Here is a 22,162-nt window from a genome sequence, read left to right on the forward strand (position 1 = left end):
TCCACGTCTCGTAAATAGCAAACTACGGGACAGTGTGCAGTCAGAGGATGTTTAATTCCAGCACTCCATAATAAGCAGTTTGATCAGCAAGCATACAGGCTGCTGCAGAAGTGAAGTCCACACACTGAAAAGAGAGTCATTACTGGCAGACCGGTCTCGTGGTGTGTCCCCTTCTTTGCAGTCATGAACTAAACTGGATTTACTGTAAGATTTTTGTAATACAAGCATTTAAAAAAAACGGAGCACTATAAACTCGCCAGTGCAACGGGAAAACTTACCGCTTTCTCACGTACAACTCCAATCTTCACTTTTTCGTAGCCTTTTTTGTTATGCCTGTAAAAGGCATCAGGAGCGGGGACGTGATGGGTTCCTTTCACATCTGTGCCAGAGAGCAGCGCTGACACAGCCTGGTAAATGTCAACACCAATTATACTGAACAATATCCGTTTTTTTTGGCAGCTTTTCGTAGTTTCTGCTGTTCCTCTTCCAGCGTGGACAGTCACAACACGACCTGAACAACAAACAGGACCGTCCCAAACGCCGTCGGACTCGCTGCGGACAAACTCGTGGAGAGGAAGTTCCCTGAGAGCAGCTCGACTCCGGCGCGCTGAACAATGACTGACCGAAGTGGAAGCTGCTAGTTGTGACTTCAGCGATCAAACGTGCTTCTCTCCTTTGGGCTAACTTCACTAAAACCAGTCGAAAATGCAGCCGGCGATCCCCGGCCACCTCCCCAAACCCAACTTTGGAAGTATGTCTCGCTGTCTGTTTAATTATTCATGAGGGCTTATTTTCGCTCCCTAGCATCTCTGTCGAAGTATATTATGCAGGCATCTCCCACTGTGGAGACAGTCACACTGCTGAGGCACAATGCATTGCTTTTCATTCACCACATGCATTTGTTCATCTGTGTAAAAAAAAGGCACAAGAGAAAATTTTGAGCTTAAAACAAGAGGCGGGCACCAAAATGCATTAGAAAAAAAGTTCCGATTCCTACTCAAATCATTCGTTTTATTTTGTGAAGAAATAACCAGGTGTGCTGCCTAACCAAAGAGCCTGTGAAATCCTCTGTAAGAAAACGAAACGGGTAGCATTGGTAGAAATACTATGTGTGACTGTTGTGACAATTGTGAGGTCTTGGTCAATATACGTCAGATGGCCAGTCCCGTGGAGCTAGTGTCTGTACCGTATGAAGAGCACGAACCTGCCGAGGGCCTTCTCCCACATCCTGACGGCCCCTGCAAGCGTGTCACTGCGGTCCGCCTGCCCACCCTCCCCCGGCGCCTGCTCGACTGATCACATGAGGGGCCTGGGGAGGCGGGGGTGTCACACCGGAGTAGTCGCCGTTAGGTGTGAGCTCGTCATATCAGTATGTGTAAGGCTGGCAATGCAAGCTGCAGAATCAGTCACCCCCTCAAAGAGCAGTAGAGGAAATGAGTGCTTCCAAAACACTAACATGCCAAAGCGAGTTTTAAGATAGACCCAAGAAAAACAGGCCATTCGTGCTTGATATGCACGGCAAAATTACACGCCCTCCCATGAGGCATGTAATCACTCTCCTTCCCCATCTGCCACAGACCCAGTGCTTGAGAGATACTCCCATGGAGTTAAACCACTGAAGGCAGTGGAGAAGCGTGTTCGGCTCTGGCTTGGAGGACGGCTGGGGTCATACAATGTGTTCGGTTCTGCTAAAAGGAGAGAAATGATATGGACTGTGTTAAACGTAATGGTCTGAAAATCGGTTTGATAGAAAAGGATAAATATGAACAGAGCTGGCCGAAAGTCACAGCCTGTCCGCGATCACACTTGAGCTAATGGGATGATGCCACCCAAAAAGTAATTACTGCACCGAACTGGTGTTTTACCGTCGTTTCTGTTCTGCAAGATGAGAGAGGAGTGCGATTAATGGAGACAGGTTCGGATAACTGTTGGAGCGAACAGTTTGATCATTACTGTTGTTTGATGCCTCTGTTTGTGCTGTGCAGACCAAGCTCTGAGTCCAACTGGAAATCCATCTTGGTGGTCAAGAAATGTAAACGCTTCCGATTGACCCCTGTCGTCCAAGGAGCAGTCATTAACATAAATAGCCCATCTCCCCTTGTTCACCAGATCTGAGAAGCTTTCACGGACATCAATGATCTGAATGAATAACTTGTGACGATATGAATGATTGCGCGAGTTTCTCAAGAAAATCCCTCCTACAGTGGCAGCTGTCCTGTCCCTGCCCCCTCAAAACGTGTTCTGCTAATGATGGGACTGAGTTGCCCAAACGAGTTAGCACTGAGCAGGGAGTCCTACCCCATACCCAGTTAGTCTGTATGTCTTGCTGCAATTCAGCCAGATCCATTCTGTTATATATTATCCTCTTGATGAGACAAGACTTTAGTATTCAGATCAACAGTGCTTTTTTTCAGTTTATGTAATGTTTGTGAAGACTGTTGCAAGCTTGCAGAATAGCCAATATCCAACACAGCATGTTTACCGAGACCTTTAAGGAGATATGATTCAATAACGACTCCCAAGAAAATCTTTGAGCAAACTTAATTTGTTCAAGCACTTCAGTTGCTGGAAATTTAATAAACGTGGTATCTAAAACAGATGAATAAGCACAATATGTGTTTTCTAAAGATCTTGTAAAAACTACACCTGGCACCCGGATAGTAATTTCTGTTCTGATAACACTAATACCAAATCAGACATGTCAGAGATGTGTAAGCACTGTGATCTTCTTTCTGATCAGTGTCGGAAGATTGTGCAGCAGCGTTAATGGCTTTATTGCAGTTTTTGAATCGATCGTTGTCTAAGGACTTTGTTGCAGAAGTGCTGATTGAATAGAACATCTCTTATGGTAATGTTTCACTGGGCATTTATTTGTGGAAGTGATGCGGTTTGCAAAATGTTATGTTTTGAATTGCAGTAATTTTAAAGAAGAAGGCATGTTGCTTCTGGGAAGTATTTAAATCGTCCTTAGTTGTTTGAACACTGTCAAAACATATTTTGAAAGGATATATTTTTTAACATGAATACTGGTGCACAGGTTACACGTCAATAAAGACGAATTGTTTCAAATTGGGAAAGTTGCTCTGACCTCAAGTCAGAAATTTTGGAGGAAAGCTAAGCCCAAACATATTGCAGTGTTTTCATTTTTAAACTCACTCACTTTTCATTATCACTTACAAGTTGAGTACTGCGACATTCAACATGACGTTGTGAGTGTTCACAGTCGTGGTAGAATTAGTCTTTACCGGCAGTGAGAACTCAGAGCTTTGAAAAGTGCGCTGTATGTCTGGCACAAGGTCTTGCAGACCTGACTATTTATAGGAAGAAAATGATGTTCCAGGCAACGGCGTTGAAAGTTCGCGCAACGTCACAAGCTCTTTCTCTTGAGCAACGAAAAGCAGTTCCAGCACACGTACTCGTAATATTTGGGAACGGCCTCTCATTTCGTAATTTGGTTCCAGTTCTCAGCGTTAGGCTGCTAAACAGCCTGCAACAGAGAATCTCGTCCTTAATTCATGTCCACCTTTTAGGATTTTCTTAAATACGGCTAATAATTCTGACTGTCACTTTGTGTTAGCCTTCGTAGTTGAGTGCATTATGATTGGTCATTTTAGTCCTCAATCTTTAGATTTTTTCGCAGCTAGCATGTCCCTGGAAAACTCATTTGGCCGATTTTATCATGTGAATTCTCGCCAGTGGAAAGTTGAATTCCATGTCTCCTCCTTGAAGGGCGACGTGGGGCCCTGGGGTGCTGTCTGCGTGGAGTCTGCATGTTCTCCCCGGGTTCGCCTGGGTTCTCTCCAGGTGCTTCACAGATATACTTGTAGGCTGATTGACATCTGGAAAATGCTGTGTCCACGTGCTTATGGTGGACTGGCGTCCTGTCCAGGGTGTACCCTGCCTTGCACCCTGAATTAAAAGAAATGGATGTCTGGATCATCTCCTTGATTTTTTGTGTAAATCACGACATTATTCGCCCCTGCTGCGAGGTCAATTTGCGATCACTACTTTGCCAGAAACGTGCAACATTTTATCAGTCTGTTTACGCTGCCTTGTTTAGAAACTCCTATTTCTGGACAAGTAGATTTTCGCATTTCTCGCAAGAAATGCCACAGAGACGTGATAACGGCAGTTTCTAAGGAAACTGTTTAGTTCATCGCCGAGCATCCCATGAGATAGTGCACTGAAATGAGACTCTGCATAAAATTAAACAAAAGAAAACCATCTGCCAGGACAAAGCTTAGGCATGTCTTTAGGCAAAACAAAAAAAATGCAGATCGCGCATTCCGCAGGAAAGCTAACCTTTAATTAGGACTGTGAGAACAGCGAGAGAGGCCGAAGCTTGGTTAATATTTTCTGAGGTTTTATCACTGCACTAGGCTTCAAGATAAAACAGATTCTCAGTCGGTGCCCCTCCCCTTCCCCATATGTCACTAAAAATAAAAAATAAAATGAATTAAGGCAATTAAACGGTACATGATTACACGCGATAAGAGGAAGTAGGGTTCATTTTCTCAAAAAACAGCAGAGTTACAGTATATACTGTAGCGTGTCATGTACAGTGGTTAAAAGGGGCTAAACCTAGCTACAGTACAATAGAGCCTGGTAACCTCTCACTAAATCCCGAAAGGGTTTTCTATCAACAACAGCAATAATAATAATAATAATAATAATAATAATAATAATAACCATCATGTGGTGGACTTTGTGGGTTCAGAGACCAGTGATTTCGTGCGTGGGATTTCTTTTTTTTTTGTTTGCTTGTTTGTTTAAGTGTGTCTATTCTTATCTTTAAAAAAACTGGAAAGTGGATTCTTCAGGTAGTGCAGAAAGCCGCGCAGGACAGGGTGAGATGCGGTAGCGTCTGGCCCAGGTGATCCCACATTCCTGCATTCCTGGGTGGTGACTTTATAAGTCTTTTCCAGTAATACACTCTGTAGACAACAGGGCAACAGTGCTGAATTACGGCGGTGAAGAAAACGTAAAGACAAATTATTTTGCTAAAGACATACGCCCTTTGTGTGATGTTCCTTGGGATTCAGAGCGGCTACACTTGAGGCCATCAGAAATACCGTCACTACCCAAAGGAAAGTCAGTCATTGTAACTGCAGAGCAATTTTGTACTTATTGTCCGACTTGTCTGCTTCGCTAGAGTGTGTACATCAGGCTTACCGCAATTTAACATGGTGGCTTTTAATCACTTATGTACGTTTTCTAACAACACCTTAGCCTGCTTTTATGTTGCAGCGCGATGCAATTTACCGTGCAATGCACTGCGCTTTTATACAGACTAGGAAAATTGAAGGGGAACTTTTGAAAACCGCGTTTAAATGCTTGTCTAGGCGATGTAAACATGGCATATTTGGCCTAAAGGGCAAATCAGGCAGGAGAGAGGCGCTCAGGGAATCGCCTTCTCGGGCAGATCTGATTTTCTCCCTTTCAACATTCGGAATTCAGAAACAAAAGAGAGACAGAAGAAAACTACAGGCAGTGACGGGGAGATCCCATATTTTAGATTTCACGGTGGCCGACGCCTTCTACCAGTCAGTCACCCGTGTCTGCTGCAGCTTTCAGAAACTGGCTCGCTGTCTGTGTGCAGTCTGTGTGTTCCCCCAGGCGTGCGTGTGGGTGTCCCCGGAGAGCTCCGGTTTCCTCCCACAGTCCGAAGATGTGCTGGCAGGTTAATTGGCCGTGTGAAAGCTGGCCCCAGTGTGAGTGTGTGTCTGCCCTGCGATTAACAGGTGTCCCATGATTATGATGGTAATAATAATAATAAGAAGAAGAAGGTGCGGGTCGTGCATTGGGTAGTATTTGGGCTCCAGAGGTGGAAAGGTAGTGCACCGATGTCAGGCGCTGTGGATGATGAGGCCCAACGCGCCGCTTTGGCACCGACAACGCAAATCTACTGTATGTATATATAAAGCAAAACCCCATATAATTTCCCGCAATGTTTTTGCTTTACTTGGCACCGTGCTTTTGAGAATGAATTTCCTGTTTTTGAAAGGCAGTGTGGACGTGTTTCAGTACCTGATGGTTAGTCTTTGTGAGTGCCATGGGGTTTTCGCTAAATGTGTAGGTAACACGAGCGCCGGGAGATACCGTACTTCCCCCGGCTTACTGTAATTTGCGGTGCCAGGAGTGACATTTGAAATTGCTTTCGTGGGCAGCCCTGTTATGTACGTCAATCACATCGCAGCGTCCAACTACTGTGTAAATTACCTAGCAAGTCTACTGGACATGGCATATAAATGTTTTCCTGCGTCCCGGTGATTCCAATCATGATGAAATATAGCGGAAAGTAATTTTGTTTAATGGACTGGTTCGTGAAGAACATCCATCCTAAAGACAAACGTGTATTAACGCCAGCTTTTCACACAAACCGGACACAGGACTGCCTCCAGGAAAGAACTGTCTGCCACTCGGGCACAGATGCCTGTTTCCCCGCTGCCAGCCAATAAACGCCCCCTGGAGGATTTGAAAAACACTGCACCTCTGTGGTAATAGTACCACATATCACCACAGGCTTTCCTAAGATCTCCTGTGAAGATTTAGGATCGCAGAAACGAACATCATCAACTTTTTTTTCCTGCAGGTAGCCTAATTAAAATGTGATGTTTTCTGCAAGTAAAACAACATCGTGTTTTCCATCCCTGGGAATGTTAATGCACTGCGATTTGGAAAATTACCTCATAACAAAATTAGCTTAATTGGGCAGTTTAACTTCGTGGTGGATAAACAAGGAACTAAAGGCATTTATACGTTTTTTTTTGCAATTACCTTAAACAAGGGTGATCAGGATTCTATTCCATTCTTTTATATACAGTTTGTTTACCAATTTTAGCTAAATACTGTACAGTACCAGTAGCTAATGCATTTCAAAGAACAGATTTCAGTTGGTCAGTCCTTGTAAATTCAATTTAAAGGATGTAGTACAAATAATTTTTATACTTTTTATTTATAAAAGAATCTTCTAGAAACAGTAATTTGCAATAAATACTTAATAATAGACTTGTAGAATACAAAATGCTGCACTTCTGTAATCACAGAAAATAATTACATAAACTAAGAACTGTTTTTGGAGATGATTGGGAACAACAAGGCATCTTAAGAAGGAGACAGCTTAAAAACTTAGGATGATGTTTTTTAAATATCCAAACTATACATTACAAGCAAGAAATGTATAAAAGTTGTTACCACAAGATCAACCAGTAGAATACATTTATCTATTCATAAAACCATTGTCTTGATTATTGATCATTTGCTATCCAAAGGTTGTAATCAAATTGAAATTTTGCTTCACATGACAGATGACATAAAAAAATTCCATTTGTGGTTGCATCATCCAGGTGCAGGAATTTGTCAATAAAAGTCCTAAATATCTTGTGGTTTTGTACACTTTTGCCAGGCTAAATGTCTTTCATGGAAAATTACAACAATCGCCTACTATTCTATTCACCTAGGGTCCAACATAGTCTAATAGGATTGTAGACTCTACAGGGAGAAGATGTGCCAAAAGAACTTCTCTAATCAGTCATTCCTTCCTGTGCTGAAAATAACTGACCAAGGTATTTTCTTTACGGACCTCCAAAGAGATATAAGGAGACCTACATCTGATTTTCTGTCACAGAGCCCTTCAGGCCACAAATAAACAGAATTGCTCACAAGGTAGCACAGTAGATTTACATTAACGTGATACAGGAACAAGTAATAGGTTTATTCCATGCTGAAAATACTCCACGGCCGAAACTTTGTGTTTTCTTTCTTCTTTTTTTCAGCATGGAATAAACCTATTACTTATTCCTTTGCAGCCTACGCATGCTGATGCAGCTCCCCACCTTAACATGATACAGCCTTAGAAACCTGAAAAAATGTGTCCAGTCAAGCTAGGAACAATGAAGCGTTCAGGAATCTTTTGCCTGTATCACAGCATTTCCCAAAAGGAAACCTGCATCTAAAATTAGGTTTCCTGGTTCACAGGAATTTGGAAGGCAGTCAGCCAAAAGACCTTTTAATGTAGACAGAGAAATATAACACATGTAAAAACTCATCGTGGTGTTTAAAGAGATAACTGTGAAATGGCACACATACTGTAGCAAGTCCATTCAATTATGCAGTTTTGCTGTAACCAGATCCTCAAATATTTAACTAATATCAAGAAATATTTGTATCAATTCTGCAATGGAGCAGATGGGAAAGGCCACAAGCTGAATAGCACTAACTCAGTATTTTCCTGAAAAGCAAAATAGGATTGACTTTTTAAAACATTTGTGAGTAAGAAACCAGTGAGTGTCTTGTGGGCCAAGATTGCAACATTGTGTGGAGGAAACAGACATTAAGCTTTCCCTAAATCATCACTGAAATCAAAACTGAAAACAAGCAAACTGGGGAGGATTCAACTTCCAAAACTCATTTATTTTCTTCATGATTTATGTGGTAAACGTTGTATCTCAACGCATAAAAAGTACAGAGTATAAATATCTCAACAATTCCTTCATTCGACACGCGACCAAACAGATTTCTAAAACAATACAATTCCCAGAGGCCCCCGGAGGAGGGGTCACATGTCCCCTTTCACGTGAGCTAGGGGTAGTGGTCACATGGTTAGAGATGGCAGCCTTAACAGAACAGCATTTTAAGTCGCTACAGCTTCTCCTTAAGGTAACTTAAAACAAATATTTTCACGTTACTTTGTTGGTGATCAAATTAGTTTTTATTCATGTTGTAATTATCTTGAAGTAGAAATAAGCACATGTTATCAAGGTGATACTAACGTCTGTGGATTTCCGTGTTGTCAAGAGTTTATGGTGTTTGTATTTGATACATAATATTTATATTTTTGGTTTAAAAAAAGACTTAAAAAGAGTTTAATCACACTGTTAGGTGATTTTGTGTACGACTGTGTGCAAGGTGCATCTTTAGGCGACGGATTGCACTCCAAATTTCCTGTCTAGTCAAAAGAGTGGAGAAATGAAGAAAGTTTAATACACGTTCACCTACCTAGAATACTGCCACAACCCTCGAAATTAACCCTCGTTAAAAAGGCAACTTGTTTCATTCCAGCAGGGTCTTCCTCTTAGAATTACGTCTAGCAGTCGTAAAGTATATGAAAAGGTAATTTGGAGTTGGAAACACCTGTGTAGGGGAGCCTATTTAGTTTGCTGATTCCTTGCCTCTGTGTACTCCTGGTTTGCCCACTTTTATACATTTGGCCTCTTCTAATCTAATCTTCTAAACTACTTCTAAATCAAAAACTGGTTTGAGTTACAGAACAGCAGTTTTTTTGTTACCCTCGGTTGTAACCAGTGGGATTAGCTAAATAGTGCAGTTTAAGAATGAATGGTGATGCGCTGTGTTAAAGGAAATTGTTTGAAATGAATAATACTAATGATTACATTATGAGTAAACCATTTGATTGGTTTGTTTAGAAAAGGGTGAAATGTTGGAACGATTTTAAAATGTATGTATTCCAGATATTTTGTTCACAGCAAAGCAAAGCAACCTATCTGTTCAATAAACAGTAGAACTCTAGTTTTGTCAGTGGAGAAAAATCTACTATATCAAAATGCACGTTTACTGTTTCTTTGTGAGCAAATGAGGTGAATGGGGGTCAAAAATTAAAAATAAAACAAATGTTTGGAGATTGATTGACCCAGCGGCAAATCACCAGAGTGAAGTCTGCTTTCCGGCTGACGGTTGTATGTCAGTTTGAATTCAAGGCTTTTTCTTTTATATGCAATTGATAATTTACAGATGAAGGATGAATATTCAATTTAAAAACCTGATACATAAGGACATAGGCTTAAGGAAAATTGGAAAAGGGAGCATTCACTTACGGTAAGGCTTACACTTGAGCTCAGATCTCGGAGGAGCTGTGTTCTGTGCTGTCAGAGCCCCTGAGTTTCAGGACTTGAACTGAAGTAGCTGAACTCGGAGGTGTCTGACCCTGCCTGCTCTTCTCTCCTGCACCCTGTCTGCTGGGCGGAAGGCTTCCTCTAAAGACGTGGTGAGGCAGCTGGTCCAGCGGTGCTTCCCGCCGGGAGCGGCCGAGTCCAGGAGCCTGATGGAGACTGCGGCCAGCAGCCTGTCCGTCACGGGGGAGGAGTCCCAGCAGGTGAGGCAGGCCTGTCCAGAGACCCGCTCCTCCCCGGTCAATCGTGTGACATAGGAGGGCAGGACCAGGAAACAAGTCTGGGGGTTGTGTGTTTCAACTCGTCTGCTGCCGTAGTGGTCATATACTTTGAGCCAGACCTTCAGGGCTACTAATCCATGTCATGTTTTTATTTATACTCTAAAAAAAGTAAGCTTTTAAAGAGTCGGAGCCCCTACCCTTCTACCCTTTTATCGTCATTACTTCTGCTGATGGGTGGCCTGGATGTTGGCATTGCTGCCTCTCCCTGTCTGTGTGGGGTTGGCATGTTTTCACAAGGGTTTCCACTGGCTGCTCCCAAAGACAGGTTGCCTCAAAATGACGTGGTGTCCCATGTCTGCATTCCTACCAGAGAAACACTGAAATGAAATCGGACACCTAAGGTGGATATGCTCGTTATTAAGAGCTTGTCAGCAGCTGTGCTCTGTTCTTCCACCACAGTGGACCCAAGCAACCACTTTTGTTTTGACTCGGTCTGCCCCTCGTTCTCTCTTGCAGCTGCTCAGGGCCTTACACACCCTCTCGCGCCATGTGGTGCTCCATGGCCTGGCGTCTCCGGAGCAGATCCTTGGGGTTTTCCCCGACGGTTTCCACCCCAGCCTCAAAAATCTGCTCACCAAGATCCTTCTGGAGCAAAGGTACCGAAGCCCCCTCACACGCAGTCTGTGAACAAGCATGAGTTTCTTTCTTCTGTGGCACAGGACGGCTAGCTAGCTGAGATAATTAATCAATTTGATAACATTGTGCATTTTAAAACTGCCTCATAGCGCAGGGGCCCTGGTTTCAGTTCCAGACCTGGGGTGCTGTCTTCTGGAGTTTGTATGTTTTCCGTGGGTTTGTGTGGGTTTCCTCCAAGTGCTTTGGTTTCCTGCTGTCCAAAGACATGCTGGTAGGTTCACTGGCTTCTGGGAAAATTGACCCTGGTGTGTGTGTGTGTGTGTGCGCCCTGTGATGGACTGGCATCCCCTCTTGTGTGTATCCCACCTTGCGCCCGTTGGTTATCAGACACTGACTCTTACTTCTCCGTGACCCTGGATTGGATGAAGTGGTTAAAAAATGTATAAATGGATCTTCATAGTAGTTTCTGCAGTAGAGCTTGAAAGTGATAGATCTTTGGGTGATCAAACAAATCTATTATAAAACTCATTAGTGAATTAATAGTTACTACTTGAGTCTGATGGAATTACTACCACTGTGGACTTTGCAGCACCCCGATTTTGTCCTTGATGTTTGTGTAGTACTTTTTGGGACACACCAGAGTGTAATCTCATTACCTAAATGTAGTCCAGATTTTAGGAATTTAATGCTTTGTTTTTCATCAGAATGTTTTTTAAATTTAGTATGTTAAAGCCATTATATAGGGCTCAGAAAGACTTGTAGAAATGCATTATCCATTGGGAAGTTGTGTGTGTTATGAGAAGAACACCACTCGGCAAATAGGGACTTTTATTAAGTAATGTCTGAATCCCATTATGTTGATATAGGTGCTACAAAATATAAATTACCTTTAAAATAGTTTGGGCTTTAAAACAAATCATGTTATTAAGTAATTTGATAATGTAGCAGTTTTCTGCTGTTGTATTTGAATTTCTCAAAAACAAGCACAGGATGGTTTGAAGTTATTTATAGATTATTGAAGGCAAATTAAGGGTTTAGTAATGGTCTAGGCTTTCTTATGTAATTTGTAAATCAAATTATTATGCAATACTTCACAGACAACCATTAATCAAAGTTACAGCTATGATTGCTTTAGCGTGGAGTACTTGGGTACAGTACTGCTGTAAAGTGATTGTAATGTAATAACAGAGCTACAATAAGATACAGAAGAAGTCTGTAAGAACATAAAAATGACCTTGAAAGTTTTTGTCAGTACAACAAAGTAATATATAAGGACATGTAAAATGTTAGTTTGAGTAACGTCTTACTTGCTTTTTGTTTTGCATGTAAAATAATCTTTAATGGTGTGGTTGAATAACAGTAGTTATCTAATGTGACTTATTAAATTAGTTTGAGTTTCTGGTTTCCTGCCACCGAAAAAAGAAGTGCTTATGCAATGCACAAGTAGTTATGTATTTTGCAACATTTCTTCTGAGATCTCCCAGTGGGGTGTTGCATTTTCAACAATAGAAGCAGACCTGTAGAATTAAAGGGAAGTATAAGACATAACCTTCATAGAGGGTGGGAATTAAGCAGCTCAAACAGCTTATGCATGAATTTCCATCAGCTAACTTGTATGGAAAACATTATTGCTATACTTGCTGGAAGTTCATGTGACAACTTACAGAATATATTTTGGTTACATACTGTGACCTGATTACTCGAGTGTTTGAGCATGAGAACGGGTTTCATTGTACAAGCCTGCGGGACATCTGCCCAGCTGATGCTTTTTTAGTTTCTTATTTCTTACGAGCTCTTAGTGCCGTACTTGAAATAGACTTTGAAATTTACCTCAGGACCACCAGTTTGGCTCTTTTCCACACCCACCTGGTTTGGAATAGCCAGCGACTAGAATAGGCAGCGAGAGACCCTGTGATCGCACACCCTGCAGAACCAGGGAGTGTGGGCGGTACCTTCCAGCACGTCAACCTTTCAGTGACCCGGCTTTGGACACATGGCGGGCCCCTGGGGCCGTACCGGGTCAGGCGGACAGGCGCGTCCTCGTCTGCCTGCAAGGGCCCAGGCGTCTGTAAGTGTCGCGGTCACTGGGAGGTGAGAGATGGACTTGTTCACCACTGGACAACCTTGATTCTGTAGAGCATTGAGAACCCTGGACCTCAGGTGTTCAGATTGATCAGATAAGATCACTTTATCGGCCCTATACAATTTCTTGCATTAGGAATTTGTCTTCTCGCAGACCCCAACCTGATCTCCTTGAGACACACAGACAGGGAGAGAAGCCTGGAGTCAGAGCGCAGGGTCAGACATTTTTACAGCGCCCCTGGAGCTGCTGGGGTTAAGGGCTTTATTCAGGGGCCCAATGGAGTAGGATTCCTCTGCATATGAAGGAGAAGCACTTGCAGGTCCTTGGATGAAGGAGAAATATAATCTCGAGAATTCAGAGAAGTAAATTTTAAAAATGTTCGCATCACTTGAGGAAATTAATTACTTGTTTATTTGTCTGGGACTTTTGTCCACAAGTATTATTTTTATTTAAAAAATAACAGGAAGTATGACTCAATTTCCCAGCCCTAACTCATGATTTACAAAATGTGCCATTAATGCCAATGACATTAGGGCTTAAAGTGATTTCTTACTCAAACTAATGTTTCGAAATGGAGGTGGTGGTGTATTCAGTTTGGTGCATTCAGGATTTCTGCATTACAGTATCTTAACACTTAAAGTAATAGTCTGTTTTTTATTTTGAATATGATATATAGATATACATATACTTGAATCAAAAGTTCATAACTTTACATGAGTAAAACATATCTGCCGCTGAGATCTGTTGTAGAAATGAACACTAATGTTTTGAGTGCCATTTCACTAGGAGCCAGTCAGCCACTAGGTGGCAGCCGTGATACGCATGGCTCATGTTGACTGACGGGCTCAGGGTTTCAGATACTGAGCGGTAGCACAACACGTATTACAGTCATGTATTTATTCCGAAACACATTGTAGGACCTGTTGCATAAGACGAGAACCAAAATGTAATTTGTCCACGCAGCTGGTACAGTATACAGAACTTACGGTACAGTTCTGTATGTGTTTTGTATGAATGGGTTTTGGACATGCAGTTTAAGACTTCGATAGCTCACTCGTATGAGGTCGGTAATCTAATTAAAAATTCCTTTCAGTAATTAAGTTAACTCATTTCTCTTTCACTCAAGGTATGCATTGAGGCAGTAAATAGATATCTTAATGAAGGGCATGAATTCTGCTTTTATAGCTTTTCTTTCATTATTAAGTCCTCAGTGGTCACTGGGGTGCACCGTGCTTCAGTTCACTCTTAAATAATTTACCCATTCTGGTCCTCTTCTCCTCTTTCTTCTTCCCTTACCTCTGTCACATCTGTGGCCATCATCTCACCCTGCTTCTCTCCCTCTTCCTCATCTGTGTCTTCTTTCTCCTCTCCCTTCTCCCCCTTGTCCTCTCCGTTCTCCTCCTCTTCCTCACCCGTGTCTTCTTCCTCTCCCTTCTCCTCCTCTTCCTCCCCCTTCTTCTTCTCCTCCTCTTTTTCACCTTCTTTTTCCCCCTCCTCCTCTACACCCAACACATCTTTGTTTTCCTCCTTTCCCTCTCCCTTTCCTTCTTGTTTCTTTTCCTCCGTGTCCTCCTCTTCCTTCCTGTGGCTCTCGTGCTCCTTGTCTTCTGCCACAGCCGCCTCTTCCTCCTCATCTTCCTCATCTAGCTCTCTACGGCTCCCATATGCTTCTTCATATTGCCTGATGAATTGCTGAGCCTTGGCTTCTCCCATCTCTTCTGGACACAGCTGCCTGGGTAGCAGGCTCGCCAGCGCCTCCTGCAGCTTCTGGAACACAGCAGGAGGGCAGCAGGCCCAGGGGACACAGTGACTGTGGGAGTGTGGTGCTGCTCTGGGCAGAGAGCACTCAGTCACGGGAGAAGGAGATCAGCTCTCTTAAGGTTGTAAGAATGCCAGAGCTGCTAAATGAGTGTGCAATAAAAATATATAGTAAATATACGGAAATCGTTTCCTGCACGTTGGATCACAGCCAACAGTGATGGGCATGTTTGGCATATTTGTAGCCTTATCCTCAAAACAAAGTGACTCAAATGTAAACTGCATAATTTTAGTGGTGCACTGGATTCACTATTCTTGTACAGGCTCTTGTGCCGCAGGAGAATGTAGTGGGGTATTCAGAATGTTTTTTTGTTGGCCATTTTCACCTACCTCTCTGTTCTGTAAAATGTTCTTTTCCACGGCCTGTATGGTCTCTATGTCGACCGTGGCCTGCGAGAGAAGGGATGAGTACAGCAGATGAAACCACAATGAGTTCTAGTGCACGTGCTGCAAACACTCCTGTGTAACCAGGAATCTGTACCTTGACAAGGATCTCTGTACCGTAATCCAATTCATTTTCCGTCTGACGGAGTATGTCCTGAGAACATTAAAATGATAAACCACATTAAGAATGCCAGATCTAAGTCGTATATGACCAAACTTGCAAGTTCAGAAACTATACAAAATGCTGTCTGTTCTTTGAAGCCAGACTTCCTTTTTTTTCACTTTTGGTTTAAACAGCTCTCTAGTCTGCTTGCAAAACCCCTTCACCTTCAGTCCAAGATGTACCTCCAGTTTTGCCAGATTGTTTTCGTTCTTCTTAATCCAGGCTTTCACAACTCGCGTCCCCTGATCTTCTAGGAGAAGCTGACAAAAAAAAAAAAGTTTGAGAGCTTAGGCCTTTGTTGGTTGAGCTTGTGATAATATGCTTGGATTAATCAGAAATCAAATGGCAACGCTTAGTTTTTAATTCAAACAGCCATTCTAAGAAATGTATGTTTTGGGTTCTCTGAACGATGTCGATGTTGGGATGTCCGAACGAAATACTCTGTTGATAATCCGCACCTTCTCGTGTGAAACCTTGCTCTTCTTCCTCAGCTCCTCATTGTCACGCTCCTGTGTGGAAGGAACAGTGAAATGTTAGCACCAGTGATCCCGGAGAGCCACAGCAAGACCTTTTCATTTAATTAGGTTTTGCACTTAGTTAAAGCTCACAACCCAAACCTGAAGGACTGGGGATCTCCAACACCCCGGTTCTTGGAGATCCTTTCTAGAAAAAGAACTTGGGAAAGCCCAGCTCTCTTTTTTAGTGTTTTGCTCAGATTCTCCAATTACAGTGGCTTTTGCTGTTTACATCTGATTGTTCCTGATTGTTAGATTTTTGCTCTGCAAAGTGTTTTACTCCGTGAGATTCAGATACTTATGCTGGAGCTCTGCTCGAGGTATTAAGAGTACGAGAGCGTCTTTCCAGCAAGCAAGCCGCTTACCAGCAAGCATGTTTTCCGATGAAGGTCGTAAGTCAGTATTGGGAGGGCTTCCCTGACTGTGCTGGTGGAGTCTTGGTGCTGCTCAAGCCCAGAATGCTCCTGACTTGAAAAGAAAAAAATTGCAGAACTACATATTCCAGACTGAAAATAAATGAAATATAAGAATGTAAGACTGGTTAAGAAGGCGAAGAAGCCATACAGTTCATATTGTGAGTTTGGTAGTTAGCAGTTAATGGATCCAAGGGTCTCGTTCAGCCATTTCTTTAAAAAAAAAAACAGGGTATCAGCTGCAACAGTATGGGGGTACAAAATCTAGGCCAAGCTCTTTTGTGTTGTGGAAATGTCAATGTTCAGAGAGTTAAGGTTCTGGTGACTTACTTAGAATCCTGGGATTCATTCTCTTTAATGCCAGTGAAATCCTTTTGTGCTGCATCTCCACGTTGGAGAACTAAGCAAGAAACAAAGATTTATGTCCCGCAAAGTGAGTGCCAAGTGCAAGGTCTTTGCTACTGTAAAGGGTTAATAATCTTTGGTTCTGTATAGGATGCTCATCCTACCATTGTGACAGTTTTCTGGTAAGACCCCACATGGGGACTTCTGGGAAGGTGGCAAGGAAGCAGCTGGAAATGGAGCCATTGGAAAGTGTTAGAATATCCCCCTGGGAAGGAATAGTTATGCCACAATTTGACATGGGCGCGTGCCTCTTGCAGGAGAGAAGTGTCATGTTGTTACCTTTTCTGTCTGTTCTACTGAGGAAACAGGTCCTGACCAAAGCCTCCTGTGTCCCAGAGCGATCCAGAGGTCGCAGGTCAGGGCCTCCTGTTTCCAGAAGAGAGTCCAGACTGGCTGTTCGTCCTGGAGCCCGGCTGCTCTGAACTGGGCGTAGCTGGTGCAGAGACTGGGATCGTCTCATCCCGGGCGAAAGTCTTACACAGCGGTCGCACTGAGCCCACTGTTCTCTTTAAAACACAAACATTAGCACATGCCAAGTCTGCACATATGCACTGTACCAAAGTCCATTATAAGGCAATGACATGATAATATAAAATAACATGTGAAATGATGTTATTGCTGAAAATTTAATTTTATTAACTTGTTTGCAGTAGCATTTTTCATAGCACCTATAAGGTTATAACAATAAGGCTAGATATTAGGTAATGAAATGGGAAATGCTAAACTTTGAAGAAGATACTTGAGGGCCCTGATTCAGATATTCCAAGTCCCCAGATGTATTGACAAAGTTAACCCCATGGACTAATTCCACAGAATCTTCATAAGGAATGAAACACCAACCAGCGGATACAAGTGGAAACTACATGGAATAAATTATAGCCGCTGAATCAAATATTTTGTGGAATAAAAGATGTAAATGTTGATAACATTAGAGTCTGTCAAATACTTGACATGCAGTTGCTATAGCAACATGTTCCTACCTGTTATTGGAAAAATAGCAAAGTAAATAATACTTTATTTTGCCTTTTTAAGGATACAGCATTGTTTTTAAATTAATTAAAATACAATAACAAATTTAAAAGAAATAGAATAATTCAGGAATAGAATTTAAAATGATTTACCTGCAGTTGCCTCAGAAGCTGACTCTGGAACTCTGAAAATGAAAACAAAATATTTTTTTTCCCCCAAGTCACTACAGTCTATATTTTAAAATGAGTGTTTTTCAATATTTTTAAATAGGTGATTTTCAATAATAAATACATATGAACAGAATTTAGTCGATATCGAAGTTTAAATATTTGAGACGGCTCAGGAGATGGAGATGGAGATGTCTGGCTGGTAGGAAGTTGAAAACAGCAGTTGTTTACTTCAGACATCAGGCATCACCTAGCGCCTATAGAATGTTCATTCACATCACTCAGCTGTGTCATACGGCAGGAGCTGAAGGACTCAGCTAGGTCATCAGTAATTCTTTTATACTCTCCATCCACTTTCCCATCGCTTTACCCAGTGCAGGGTCCTGTTCTGGTAAGCAGTGGGCACAAGGCGGGATACACCCTGGATGGGACGCCAGTCCATCACAGGCCACCAAGACACAAACATTCTGCAACTGTGTAATCTTGTTCAGTTCCTTTGAGTTGATGGAGTATAAATACGTTTGCCATAAATGTGTGTCTCAGCTTGGATTAGCAATCTTGAGATTTAAAGGATGAAGAGGTTGTTGATGAAGTAAGGATCCAGTAGTAATGTATTTTATCATAATATATAACAATGTGTCATGAATGCTGAAGATTTTCAGTGGTGTCTTTTTTTCTGAACCTTTAAGGACAAAAAGTGAATGGACAGGACGTTAGTTTTTTAAATGCATCTGTCTTCCTTCCAGTTTCTGCCATCTTTTGAGATCAGAAATTCACTCATGTGCTTCTCTTAAAATGTATTTTCTCCCCCAGCCCTTCATGGAGAAGTGAAGCCCTCTCTAATCAAAGTAAGACCTTTTTGTTTTATTTTTAAATAAATGGTTGTATTAGGAACCATTTGTATTAAGAAGATTCAGAGCTCTTCTAGTTTTGTCATTATAGAAATGAAGCACTCGTTAAGCCTACACTATGACTGGCCTTTGGCCCCTGTCTGAAACTATTATTAGATAAAGTGAAGTTGGCAAGCCGAGAGACCGAGATGGCTGACTAGTACATGGAGTATCATGTTAACCCCCTTGATGAGCTGATAGCCATTGACACAACTGAAAGGACTGGACAAGATCAAAGATTACAACACTATCTGGGGCCAATATGGGACCAGTTCATTGCAGCCAAATTAGTAGTAGTGTAGTAGTTATTTTTCCAGTCTCTTATTCTCATACATTTCTGGGTTGTCTTGTTGCTGAGGGCTTGGTCTGTCACTCAGTGGTCTGTTGTCTTGCAGTTGCCCTGCCCAGGCTAGTGGACGTGGACTGGAGAGTGGATGTGAAGACAGCCTCGGACACTCTGAACCGCATGGCTGTTCCCACCTGCCTGGTCCAGATGAAGGTATCCTGAAATTCCACCATGGTTTCTCTCTGTATTTTTCATTTTATTCCCTCTATTCCTCTATTTTGACAGTTTTAGTTGTTTTTCTTACCTCTGTTTGATTTCAAGCTACTTTTCTGTATGCAAGTAAATTTGACTTAATATGATGTCAACAGGAGATAAACTATAGTGTAAAACATTTCCACCCCAGAGATTAACTATAGTGTAAAGGGTTTCTAGAACCCCAGCTGACCATAGCATTACTGCTGCTATGAATATAATGAATGATGATCATGTATTCTACTTATTTTTGTATTATGTTTAGAAGGGTCAATTTACAGCATTAATCCAGTGCTTTTCTTCAGCTCGTATAGCTTAAGTATTGTTTCCTAAATACCTGCAGGTAAATGTGTTCTAGTTATATGTGCTAACAAGAGCACATTCACTCAAGTAAAAAGGATCATATTCATGACAAAAGTACTATACTTATCACACAGTAAGTTACATATAGCTGTTTGCATGTGCACGACTTTTTCCAGATTTCAACTTTCTACCATAAACTCTTATGAACAACATAACTCCTGTAGCTAAATATAGATAACAGAAAAACGCCAGGTTTCATCATTGTGTTACTCATGAGATGAATGTCAGTAAAGGGGCTACCTGTGGAAGTAGCTTGAATTTCGCAGTCTTGTCTGTTGTGCCATACAGTGGCTTGAAGCCCAGTGCCCTAAAACAACACCATTGTTCCCTTAGCCTTACACATCTTACACACAGTCAGTAAACGTAGTTGGAATATTTGAGTTCTGACAATTTATGATATTCAAAGTCTCCATTGGCCTTTTCTATTACTATAAATCTTTGACTGCTATGAATATGGATATATTTAGGTGAAAAAAAACAAGCTTGTTATTTAGCAGTCTTTAATTCACACTGATTGGTCTTCTGAAACTAAATCGCAGTCTCAAGGGAAACTGTACATGAGCAATATAAAGGATTGTTATAGACATATTGATATATGTCATGTATCCCTTGACACTTACCTCATTTGTTCCCCCCTATAAACAGGCAAACTTAAATGACTAAATGTTCATAAGGAGTTTGTCATAGAAGTGTTTCTACACAAAGAAGGGAAATCATTTAGTGAAATGAGTAGGACAGGGAAAATGTTGCAGGACTTCTGCACGGCAGCTGTGAGCTGTGAGCTGCTTCGCAGACATGCTAGCGTCAGCCGGGGAAGTGGCACAGTGGCACAACACTGCGGTCCTTCAGGTGCCTGGGAGGCCACAGGAGGCGCTGTTTCACCGAGAGCTCTACCCCTCTAGCCAAGACCCTGGGAATCCCACTCACAGCCCACACTCAAGGCCGTAGAGCTCAGACCTCACCTACCAGACTGCACTGCCTATACAGTTTAGTGACAACTTTATATGCCTTGAACTTGCCACAATATACCATGCCTGAATATTTTCACATTGTTTCCCTAAGCCTTCACTGTATTTTACTGTGTTTTATAGTAATATAGGGAGGTCAAGGAATATTTTATTAACACAACACTGTTATAAGTTCTGCTGTTTCTTCATAAACAAGTGAGTGGAAAAATGATCGCTGGTGAATTTCCTTTTGCCCAGCTGTTTTATTCTGTTGATCAACTATTAGATTAAATCTTACTTGTTAAACGTTTGGAGGAAAAAAATAGTAAACTTGTTGACCCCGGAGTAAAAATTGTTTTAAGGTCCTGTCTTACTAAAGAGACCACAGGAGTGTAAGAGGAAAGTCTTTCATTCCTTTGTCCCAACTAAAAAAATGCAGTGCTCAGATTTTGGATAAAATAAATAAGCATCTGTCTCTGTTCCAGGTCCAGGATGATCCCAGCCTCTGTGGGTCGGACTCACTCTCCACTGTGACTGTGGAGCTCAGCAAGGAGACGCTGGAGACGATGCTGGATGGTCTGGGAAGGATCAGAGACCAGCTGTCCACAGTGGCCAGCAAATAGGGCAGTCCCAGCAGCTCTGCGTAGCTCCGTGAAGCCAGCAGTGTAAATGTGGATGGTGCAGTGTTGACGCTGGTATCTGGGACCAAATGACTTGCAGAGTGTCTACTGACGTGTGCTTGAATCAGCGTTGTCAGTACTTAGTGAAGCTGGAATCTGTTGGCACCTTGGTTTCAGTGCTCTCAGGTGTTGGGCTGACTTTTCAGATGGATTGTTCCAAATCATCACCAGTTCAGTTTCTCCTGGAGGCTCAGATACAAAGCCTTCCTTTCACTCAGAGGTAGCAAGCAGAGAAAACACTTTTTCAGCTTGCTTGCTCTAGAGTAACGAGGGAAGTTCCTGTTAAAAATAGATACAAATCTGTAAAAAGCAGAAGTGTTATCTGGGTGGTTCACAGGGCATGCAGGGTTGATGCCCTACTTTTGCTTAGTTCTAATTTGATCTTTGCATAACCAACCTCACCCTTTGCTAGGGATGTTCACCCAGACCTCACAATGACCATCATAGGGAAATCCAGCAGGTTTTATTTCAGTCATTTTCAAGACTAACCACAAAAGTGAATTCAGAAACCCAGCCCACACTAACCCAGTGCATGCTGATTTTTGCCAAGCACAGCACTAATTAAACCGGTTGAGCTGCCCTTTGGCGGTCCCTGGTGGCAGAGTGTGCAGCTGCTGCTCCATCTCGGGCCAGTCGGCCGCACTAATTTTTTTACCATTTAATGCACGTTTTATGTTTTGTATATTCTTTGGTGTGATACAATGTAATGATTATCCTATGTTCTTCAGTTATGGGCAGAGTTCCCCACCTCCCTGAGTGGATGATAAAGTACAATAGCCTATGTGGAGTACAAAAACAACTAATTTTGTATGTCTTCCATTTGGTTGAAAAATGCAATTCTGTACATTCTCGGATTTTGAAATGTTGGCACTCTTAACCTCTTTGCATTTACACAGAAATACAAAAAGACTGAATTACTTTGCAGGGCATAATGTACTCAGTATTCAATCTTACTGACAAAGGACTGAGCGCACAAAACAACACAGACTCGCGGTGTGTGGGGAAATGATGACATCATGTATGTTGGTATAGGAGGGAGTACCTTTCTGGCCTCAGTTACTT

At 42.1% G+C, this 22,162-nt stretch overlaps 3 protein-coding genes across 13 annotated transcripts in view; 1 reads left to right on the plus strand and 2 right to left on the minus strand.

Moving 5' to 3' along the window:
* The window catches only part of prr5l (proline rich 5 like), a 32,406-nt gene extending 22,420 nt beyond the window's left edge, over positions 1-9,986 (minus strand). Inside the window, exons 1-2 of one of the 5 annotated variants that reach the window (XM_069181846.1) lie at positions 1,205-1,394; positions 279-907 (exon numbers count right to left, since the gene is read on the minus strand). The gene's annotated coding sequence lies outside the window, so the exon portion shown is untranslated. Of the gene's footprint in view, positions 1-278; positions 1,404-8,997; positions 9,018-9,833 lie in introns of those variants that run through there. The other 4 variants (XM_069181847.1, XM_069181849.1, XM_015338118.2 and 1 more) reach the window with 4 other exon arrangements.
* Positions 8,558-22,018, plus strand: commd9 (COMM domain containing 9). The gene is made up of 6 exons (XM_006642439.3): positions 8,558-8,658; positions 9,986-10,111; positions 10,646-10,785; positions 18,496-18,530; positions 18,968-19,071; positions 20,906-22,018. The coding sequence occupies exons 1-6, from the start codon at positions 8,608-8,610 to the stop codon at positions 21,041-21,043; spliced, it is 594 nt and encodes a 197-aa protein (XP_006642502.2). The 5' UTR covers positions 8,558-8,607; the 3' UTR covers positions 21,044-22,018.
* LOC107075781 (high mobility group nucleosome-binding domain-containing protein 5-like) lies at positions 14,007-17,757 on the minus strand. Of its 7 annotated transcripts, none has more exons than XM_069181840.1 (10): positions 17,668-17,757; positions 16,826-17,052; positions 16,651-16,713; positions 16,472-16,541; positions 16,094-16,196; positions 15,672-15,722; positions 15,396-15,473; positions 15,148-15,204; positions 14,997-15,056; positions 14,007-14,615 (listed from the first exon to the last, which is right to left on the minus strand). In XM_069181840.1, the coding sequence occupies exons 2-10, from the start codon at positions 17,004-17,006 to the stop codon at positions 14,103-14,105; spliced, it is 1,176 nt and encodes a 391-aa protein (XP_069037941.1). In that variant the 5' UTR covers positions 17,007-17,052; positions 17,668-17,757; the 3' UTR covers positions 14,007-14,102. The 7 variants fall into 7 exon arrangements, with proteins under 7 accessions (XP_069037941.1, XP_069037940.1, XP_069037939.1 ...); XM_069181839.1 differs by having other exon boundaries at positions 14,007-14,612; positions 15,378-15,473; XM_069181838.1 differs by having other exon boundaries at positions 15,378-15,473.
* Positions 22,019-22,162: the final 144 nt, after the last annotated feature.

This window comes from Lepisosteus oculatus, chromosome 21 (genome assembly GCF_040954835.1).
Source record: "Lepisosteus oculatus isolate fLepOcu1 chromosome 21, fLepOcu1.hap2, whole genome shotgun sequence".
In the NCBI taxonomy this organism is placed as follows: domain Eukaryota; kingdom Metazoa; phylum Chordata; class Actinopteri; order Semionotiformes; family Lepisosteidae; genus Lepisosteus; species Lepisosteus oculatus.